This window comes from Quercus lobata, chromosome 5 (genome assembly GCF_001633185.2).
Source record: "Quercus lobata isolate SW786 chromosome 5, ValleyOak3.0 Primary Assembly, whole genome shotgun sequence".
NCBI classification, from domain to species: Eukaryota; Viridiplantae; Streptophyta; class Magnoliopsida; order Fagales; family Fagaceae; genus Quercus; species Quercus lobata.
In genome coordinates this window covers 39,340,193-39,349,679 of record NC_044908.1, presented here as the reverse complement: position 1 = coordinate 39,349,679, position 9,487 = coordinate 39,340,193, and the positions used below count along the sequence as shown (strand labels likewise).

Below are 9,487 nucleotides of genomic sequence, written 5' to 3'. Positions count from 1 at the left end.
TGTTTGAGGATTCGTCTGTGTGGATACTCCACTGTTCCTTCTCTTTTACCAACTGGTCCTCCCTGAGTGTGAACTCGGCGATGAAGTCAGCTACTGCCTGTCCTTTTATGGCCGTCCGCGGGCGGTACTGGATGTCGAATTCGCTTAGCTCTATCACCCACAAGGCCATCCTTCCTGCTGCTTCTGGGCTATGCATGGCTTTTCTCAGCGGCTTTTCCGTTAAGACAATGATTGTATGCGCCTGGAAGTATGGCTTAAGTCTCCGCGCAGCAATTACTAACGCGAAAGCCAACTTCTCCAACTAAGGGTACCTCTCTTCTGCTCCTCGGAGCGCATGGCTGGTAAAGTAGATGGGTTTCTGTATACCGTCCTCTTCCCTTACCAAGGTTGCACTTACAGCGGCACTCGAGACTGCCAAGTAAAGGTAGAGTTCCTCTTCGTGTATGGACGGACTGAGCAGCAGTGGAGACGATAGATATGTCTTTAAGTCGTTGAAAGCCGTTTGGCATTCGTCCATCCACTCAAATGACTTTCTCAGAGTTCGGAAGAATGGCAAACACCTATCCGTCGCCCTTGAGACGAACCTGTTTAGTGCTGCGATCTTCCCATTTAAACTTTGGACCTCCTTGACCGTCCTTGGTGGTTCCAATTCCATTATCGCCCGTACTTTCTCCGGGTTGACCTCTATTCCTCTTTGGGATACCATGTAACCCAATAATTTTCCCACAGTTACTCCGAATGCACACTTGTTCGGATTCAGCTTCATATTGAACGATCGAAGCATATCGAATGTTTCTCTGAGGTCGTCTAGGTGATCTTCTTCGTGCATGCTTTTAACCAACATGTCGTCCACATAAACCTGAACGTTCCTGCCAATCTGATGTGCAAACATCTTGTTCATTAGCCTTTGGTATGTTGCTCCAGCATTTTTGAGTCCAAAAGGCATCACCTTGTAGCAGAATAATCTCTGGCTTGTGACGAAAGAGGTCTTTTCCTGATCAGATTCGTCCATCTTGATCTGGTTGTAGCCAGAGAAAGCGTCCATGAAGCTGAGGAGCTGGTGTCTTGTAGTCGAATCCACAAGGGTATCTATCCGTGGGAGCGGGTAGCTGTCTTTGGGACAAGCCTTGTTGAGGTCTGTGAAATCTACGCACATCCTCCATCTTCCGTTGGCTTTCTTAACCATAACGACATTCGCCAGCCAGTCGGGATAATATACTTCCCGGATGAAACCTGCCTCCAGTAACTTCCGAACCTCATCGGCTATGGCCCTATCCCGTTCCCGGACGAAGACTCGTTTCTTTTGCCGGACTGGAGGGAAGGAGGGCGACACATTCAACTTGTGGACCATGACCGATGGGTCAATTCCCGACATGTCTTCATGATTCCAGGTGAATACGTCTTGGTTATTTCTTAGGAAAGTTGTGATCGTCTGGCGTACGGGCCAACTGGCTAGTGTGCCAATCTTAGTCGTTCGTTCAGGCCGTGTGTCGTCAAGTCTTACTTCTTCTAGCTCTTCAACCGGCTCTGCTAATGCTCGCTATTTCCCGATGCACATTGTCTGCTGCTGATCCTCCATCTTTAACATGGCGATGTAGCATTCTCGTGCTGCTACTTGATTCCCCCGCAGTTCTCCTACCCCATATTCTGTCGAGAATTTGATCATTAGGTGGTATGTAGAGGTTACCGCCTTCCAGGAGTTGAGAGTGGGTCGCCCGAGGATGGCGTTGTAAGCGGACGAGCAGTCGATTACGAGGAACGTTATCTCCTTAGTGATCTGCTGAGGATAGTCACCTGCCGTCACAGCTAGCGTTATCATGCCCAAAGGGAAGACCTTCATACCCCCAAATCCTACGAGTGGGGCATTCATTGGGGACAATCGTTCCTTGTCAATCCTCATCTGCTGGAATGCTGGATAGTACAGAATGTCTGCTCAGCTGCCGTTGTCGACGAGGACCCGGTGCATATTATAATCCTCAATCTGCAGGCTGACTACTAGCGCGTCGTCATGAGGATGGTGAAGTCTCCAAGCGTCATCCTCTGAAAAGTTTATGACGGGGTTATCTATCCACGGCATCTTTGATACTGATCCTGTGAGTTGGACGTTATGGACCATCTTGATTTAGGTCTTGCGGGCTTTCTTGGAAGATCCGGCTGCAGTTGTGCCCCCTATGATCATTCGTATGTCTCCTATGGGTGGTCTAGGGCGGTCGTTCTCCCTTCGTGGAGCCTGTTCTTCCGGTGTATCAGTTCTTTCCCTGCTGACGAACCTCTGTAGTTTCCCTTGCCTGATTAGGGCCTCAATCTGCTGCTTCAGGTCGTAGCAGTTAGCTATGTCGTGACCGTGGTCCCGGTGAAAGCGGCAATACTTGTCTCTTGGTCTTTTGTCGGGGTCTCCCTTCAACTTTCCAGGGAAAGTCAATGCTCCTTCATCTTTGATTTGCATTAATACTTGGTCGATTGGGGCGGTCAACGGGGTGAAATTGGTGAACCTTCCAGTGGGTGGTCTGGAGCGCTTTTCATCACGTTGATCTCCGGTTTTAGCTACCTTTCGCCCCCTGTCTTGTCTCGTGTCTTCCTGCCTTTCCCTCTTCTTAGGCCTTTCCTCGCGGGCCAGCAGCGCATCTTCTGCATTCATGTACTTGGTAGCCCTGTAAAGGACGTCCGTCATGGTTTTTGGGTCATTCTTGTATAGGGAGAACAGGAACTTACCCTTCCGTAGCCCGCTAGTGAACGCGGCTACGAGTATTTTATCGTCAGCTTCATCAATCAAAAGGGCTTCTTTGTTGAAACGAGTTATATAGGCTCGTAGCGTCTCGTCTTCTCGCTGCTTGATGTTCATTAAGCAAGCGGTGGACTTTTTGTATCTATGTCCGCCTATAAAGTGTGAGGTGAACAGGGCGCTCAACTCCTTGAAAGTATTGATGGAGTTTGGTGTCAACCTACTGAACTAGACCCTCGCAGGCCCCTTCAGCGTGGTCGGGAGCGCCCTGCACATGATCTCGTCTGGTACGCCCTGAAGGTGCATCAGGGTCTTGAAGGTCTCTAGATGATCGAGTGGATCCTTTACCCCGTCGTAACTTTCGATCTGCGGCATCCGGAACTTTTGTGGCAGGGGGAATGAGTTGACGGACGTGGTGAATGGTGAGCCAGTCCTGTTCACCAAATCGTCGAGATCAGAAGATACTCGCCCCTTGAGGGCGTTCATCATGACCTCCATCTACTCCTTCATCGCCTGCATCTCGGTGATGATAGGCGGGGGGGCAAAATCCATAAGAGACGAAAGGCTCACGTTTTGCCGCTCTGGTCGGCTTGGGGCATTGCTGCCTTCAGGCTTTTCCTGCTCCCTTCGCTCGGCACTGTTACCTTCCTTGTTTTGCTCCTGAAGGTTGGGTCCTACATCCCTTTGTCATAGCTGCTCCTCCAGATCGTGGTTCTGCTTTGTGAGTCGTTCTACTGCTGTCATGAGTGTCTGGACCTGCTTTTCTAATGCAGTAGATCTTGGTGGTTCGTCTTCTTGAGCATTGTTGGTGGTAGCCATCGAGCGAGTGAGTACCATGCGACTCTTATGTCCGGGAGGCGATGATCTGGCTTAAACTTTTCGCTTTCCCACAGACGGTGCCAACTGATGATGCCGTAATATCACCAGTGAGCAACATAATCCACGCTCGAGAGGGTAAATTATGCGTACCTTGATTCGCGAGAGTATTGTAGCTTTTATAGTAGAAGAAAGTCGGCTTCTCTTCCTTAGACTAGAAGTCTTTTCCTTATGGGAATCCCCTTGAGTAATCCCAAACGTGATGGACAAGACATTTCCTTGTAGAGGGGATCAGTGCGCGTATTTTCCGGAATGTTCCTTGCGCTAGGTTTCTAGGAGACCATACGTGCGCGCCAAGAGTATGGAACTGCTCTAGGCTACCGGGCTCTACCATTGCCGGCCCATGGGCCCGAATCCGTCAGGCCCAATGTCGTGAAAGTCCATTGAGCTAATTTTTGCCCCTTCACTATCAATATGCAGGGAGATAGTATTTTCTATAGTGTAACTAGTAGTGCAGCCAAGACAACTTGTGGAGCAATGCTGGATGCTGTGGTGGAGGCTGGGATCAGAGTAAAGAACCATGGTTACCAACAAGTTTTGTTTCTAGGAGCTAGCAGAAAATTAGTCCAAGTCTTTAGGAATAGAAAGACCTCATATTGGCTTCATCATACTAGAATAGTTGATCTCAATTTTTTGAACCAAAATGGACTTTGTTGCAATATGTTCTTAGTGCCCCACTTGATTGTTAAACCTGTATGGTCAGTAGCTAAATTGGCAACTCAAATGCCAATGAACTATTGCTGGTACAATCCAGCTCTTTTGTGACTTTTGTTTATCTCCCTTTGAATGGTATTAAAAAAAAAAAAAAAAAAAAAAAAATCTCAACTGCAACAAATTTCCAAATCAAAGCTGTTGACATGGCGAGATGATAAAATGGACTCAACATAGAGATTCAGTATTTCACGGCAAAGATTTACTACTATATGAATTTTATGAATCTATTAATGTCCATAGTGATACATTATTTAAAATCTCATTCCATCAAGGTTTGAATATCCTCATTGCCAACTATAGAATTATATATATATAAAAAATGATATAACAATATTTTCACATTTAGATTTAGTAAAATAATCTACTTGCGTGGTTTTGTAAAATATATATTTTTCTTTAAAAATAAATATATTATTGTCATTTGTCAAATACTTATCCTTATTATTATTTAAATTGATACTAATTTGAAGTTATTTGGGAATCTTGTTTTGCTTTGTTTGTTTGTTTATTTTTTAAGGCTAGATTTTACTTAGGTGTAAAAATTGTGTTTCAAAAACATGATGCTTTCATAATATGATTTAAACTCTCTTATGGCATGGTTATTATTAAAACAACATTATTTAGCAAATTTTCCAATAGGTCGGTCAATAAGTTTAGTTATAAAATAACATTATTTAGCAAATTTTTTCAATAGGTTGATTAGTAAGTTTACATAACAAATTTCACAATTTGTTTCAAAATTGGTTTATTTATAGAATTTCAATCTGTGATGTCCACTTCTGATAATTGTGTTTTTTAGTATCAGACCAAGATACGAATTGATTTTTAGCATAGGCGAAAATTGAACTTTAAATCTCTTATTTAACCATTAAAAATAGAAGTTATATTAGTAACAAATTTTGATTGATATCATATCATAATATAATAAAAGTTATATCAGTGATAGTCTCATACGAAAGTATTGTCGAAGTAATCACAACTTCACAAGTTTTACCACCCTAAATATTGTGGCAAAAAAGTGAAATTTGCCGTGTTTGTAGAATTATTGTATTAGTGAAAGACACGACACTCACAAAAGTTGGGGCTGAAGTATAATTTTGGGAGTATCCTGGTACACATACGAATATGCGTATTTTGTGTCTCTTATAGTTATAAAGTTGTTTTTTTTTGGCTGTCGTATAGGGTATAGTGTATCTTCATGACTTTCAACATGCCCACAAAGAAGAGGTAAAGCGCTGGCGCAGGAATGTTGGTATAAAGTAGTCAATAGATGAAACTGAAATAGCGAAATACTGTGTACTTACTCACACACACGCACACACAATTTCCTCCTCAACTCTGCTGAAACAAAAGCCCTCTGTCTCTGTCTCTACAAGAATCCGACATCAAAACCACGATCTGACCTCCAACAAGGTATGTTTCTTACTTCATCCCCCCAATTTTTGCTCACTCGCTAGGGTTTCTTTTATACTATTGCTTCTTTTTGCTCCCTTAAACTCGCTCGATCAACGATATTAAAGTACATCGATTTTCTATGTTTTATCATTCTCTTTGGTCTGCTCTGATTATTATTATTTATTTTTTTTATTTATAATTTTAGAAACGAGTTTTGGGTAATTTTTGTTAGAATTTACCAACAGTTTTTTGCTTTTTTGTTTTTTTTTTTTTTTTTAATGAAATCTTTAAAACAAAGTTCTTAAACTTAGTTTGGAAAATACTTGGGTTGGGATGTTTGCCTATGAATTTGTTTCTCAAAAGAAAAGGAGAGGAAACATAAATTTATAAAGTTGAATTTGTAAATTTATGACACTGTGCGTTAAATGAGAGTTTGGCAAATCGGTTTGATGCCATTGCAATCAGACTAGAAGTCCCATCATGTTATAGCTTCAAATCTAAATCAATGAATGAATGCTACGGATTGATCTTTGATCCATGTGGTTGAGCTAGTGAACAAATACAAGTCATTCTTAAAATTCACTATAACCTTGACTGGATGAACTTGTGTAGTTAACAAAGAGAACTCATTCATATAATTCACAATGAACTTCAGACTAAATAAAAATCAGATCTACTAATATGCTTGACATAAAATTAAACAGTTTTTACCAATACATGGAAAAGAAAGTTGTAAGTCATTGATGTGTCAAAAAAAAACTATGATACATCTTGTGGTCATATATATATATATATATATATATATATACACACATCGTTTTTCTCTTTTTTACTGTCTCGACTACTGAAACTAATAAACGAACACTTCACTGCTTATTCAGGAGGGGGTGCATATTATCACAGCTTATACAGAGACATAGCATATTATGGCAGACTTAGAAAATTTGCTCCTGGAGGCTGCAGGAAGAACCAGTTCAGCAGGCAGAAGGAACACAGTTCCACCATCTAGAAGGCGACGTGAGGGTTCATATTCTGATGGTGGAAGTGACTCTAGGGATGATGATTCAGATGATGATCGTGATTATGCAAGCAGAAAGCCCTCTGGATCTCAAGTTCCTTTGAAGAAGAGGTTGGACCCTGCTGAAAGAGATGATGATCTGGGCAGCCAGGAAGAGGGTGATGATGATGGTGTGTCTGATCGTGAGGGTGACAGCAGTGATGAATCTGATGTTGGTGAGGATCTTTATAAGAATGAAGATGACAGGCGAAAGCTTGCACAGATGACTGAACTTGAAAGAGAGATGATCTTGTCAGATAGGGCATCCAAGAAAAATGATAAGAATTTACGGGAGAAAATTAGATCAAAGAGGGATAGCGGAAAGACCACCCAATCTAGAAAAGAGACTCCACCTCTTCCACAATCTCGTCTGCGCTTGACACCCAGATCTGCTGACAGGTCCGCCAAGGATGATGCATTGAATGAATTGCGAGCAAAGCGATTGAAGCAGCAAGACCCAGAGGCTCACCGTAAATTAAGAGATGCATCTAGAGGAAGTTCAGGGAATCGAACTTTCTCACCAAAGCGAAAAACTTTCACTAGACCAAGTGTGAGTAGTTCTAGTCAGAGTGAGAGTGAAAGTAGGTCCCACAGTGAAGATGAAGGATCAACAGGGGATGGTGCAATGGTTGACAGTGATGACGAGAGGGGCATGTCTGGATCTGAGGTTCCATCTTTTGATGATATAAAGGAAATTACTATTCGGAGGTCAAAGCTAGGAAAATGGTTTATGGAGCCATTCTTTGAGGAGTTGATTGTGGGTTGCTTTGTGAGGGTTGGAATCGGGAGGTCAAAATCTGGACCTATATACAGGCTTTGCTTGGTCCGAAATGTTGATGCCACAGAACCTGACAGGCAGTACAGACTGGAGAATAAAACCACGTATAAGTATCTAAATGTTATATGGGGCAATGAAAGCTCTGCTGCCAGGTGGCAGATGGCTATGGTTTCTGACTCAGCTCCACTAGAGGAGGAGTATAAACAGTGGATTAAGGAGGTAGAACGAAGCGGGGGTCGGATGCCAAGCAAACAGGACGTGTTGGAAAAGAAGGAGGCTATTAAGAAAACCAACACATATGTTTACTCGGCGGCCACTGTGAAGCAGATGTTGCAAGAGAAAAAATCTTCTTTGTCAAGACCACTTAATGTAGCAGCTGAGAAGGACCGGCTTAGGAGGGAGTTGGAAATTGCACAAAGCAAGCATGATGAGGCAGAGGTGGAGAGGATCAAGACAAGACTGCAGCAATTAGAGGCATCCCGGCAAACAAAGGAGAAAGATACCAAGGCCATGAGGCTAGCTGAGATGAACAGAAAGAACAGGGTTGAGAATTTCAAAAATGCATCAGAACTGAAACCCATAAACACGGGCTTAAAAGCAGGGGAGGCTGGTTATGATCCCTTTTCAAGGAGATGGACTAGGTCAAGGAATTACTACATTTCAAAGCCTGGTGGAACCAATGGGGCCACGGTGGCAAATGGTGATGCTAATGGTGCATCTGCTACAGTTGTAGTCAGTAATGTGACTGGAGAAAAGGTAATCACAGAGGTTGGCTTGGCCGCTACAGCTGCAGCCTTGGAAGCTGCAGCTGATGCCGGGAAGTTGGTTGATACTAGTGCTCCTGTGGATCAAGGGACAGAGTCAAATTTGCTGCATAATTTTGAGCTGCCAATTTCATTGGCTGCTCTTCAGAGGTTTGGTGGACCCCAAGGAGCTCAGGCTGGATTCATGGCAAGGAAACAAAGAATTGAAGCAACAATTGGATGCAAAGTCCCTGAGAATGATGGAAGGAGGCATGCACTGACCCTGACGGTTAGTGACTATAAGAGAAGAAGAGGGCTTCTCTGAAATGTTGTTTCTTGAATCAAATTGATTCAGTGATGCAGATGTATAAGATAAAGCTTGTATTTTATTCTTTGTTATGTGGGTGGGGGGTAAACATAAACCTGATATGTTATTGTGTCCTAGAACAAATTTGTCTTATACAAGCATTCCTGATAATTACTTTTATTACAATTTGTTTTGCCCAACTGTTGCGGCAGTGAGACACTAAAGTTGCTTCTTTTGTTATTTGGGATGCTTGCTGTGTAAAACATTATAATACCGTAACCCTGGTCTGAGAATGTTTGGGTGTTCAATAGTTATGTTTTGCTGACTTTGTGGGAAGAGTTGTGGAACATTTGGAGGCATCTGGCATGACATCATCCACTCACCTCACTCACAGCATGGATGTTTGGAATGAAAGATTAGCACAGTAGCAGAGATTATTAAAATTGATATTTTGGAATAAGTTCCCTAAGAACATTTCATCACCGATTTACAAAATCAATATAGCTATTGAGAGGTGGAAAACAGGCAAGCCTGCTTGGTGGCATAGCCATAGGCATTCATTCTAATTATAGATAAAAGATATTGAGAGTGATTGCAGCCAGGTGCTCAAAACTCTTTTTTTTATGCAGGAGATGTCAACCAATTGATGAAAAGCTCTGCATTTTGCTGCTGCTGGTCTGGGCAAGGGCAACCAGAGCCATAATATATTTTTCTGATTTTGGTGTTCTTGTAGATGTAGAATCAAATGGACAGCTACAAGTTTTATGGATATTACTCTCAATCGTATTTAACTCTACTACAAGTGTATCAAAACATGGTCATATACTACTACTACTACTACTACAACCTGTGAAACCAAATTAAAGCAACATAAACTTGTCTATCTGATGATGCA

At 42.5% G+C, this 9,487-nt stretch overlaps 2 protein-coding genes across 2 annotated transcripts; one reads left to right on the top strand and one right to left on the bottom strand.

Annotated features, from left to right (window-relative positions):
• Window positions 1-2,122: 2,122 nt before the first annotated feature.
• Window positions 2,123-2,842, bottom strand: LOC115990443. Its single transcript, XM_031114277.1, has one exon. It carries the CDS (start codon window positions 2,840-2,842, stop codon window positions 2,123-2,125), a length of 720 nt encoding a protein of 239 aa, XP_030970137.1.
• A 2,664-nt stretch (window positions 2,843-5,506) lies between these two features.
• LOC115991798 (protein RTF1 homolog) lies at window positions 5,507-8,900 on the top strand. Its single transcript, XM_031115725.1, has 2 exons — window positions 5,507-5,725; window positions 6,589-8,900. The coding sequence occupies exon 2, from the start codon at window positions 6,634-6,636 to the stop codon at window positions 8,608-8,610; it is 1,977 nt and encodes a 658-aa protein (XP_030971585.1). The 5' UTR covers window positions 5,507-5,725; window positions 6,589-6,633; the 3' UTR covers window positions 8,611-8,900.
• The last annotated feature ends 587 nt before the right edge of the window (window positions 8,901-9,487 follow it).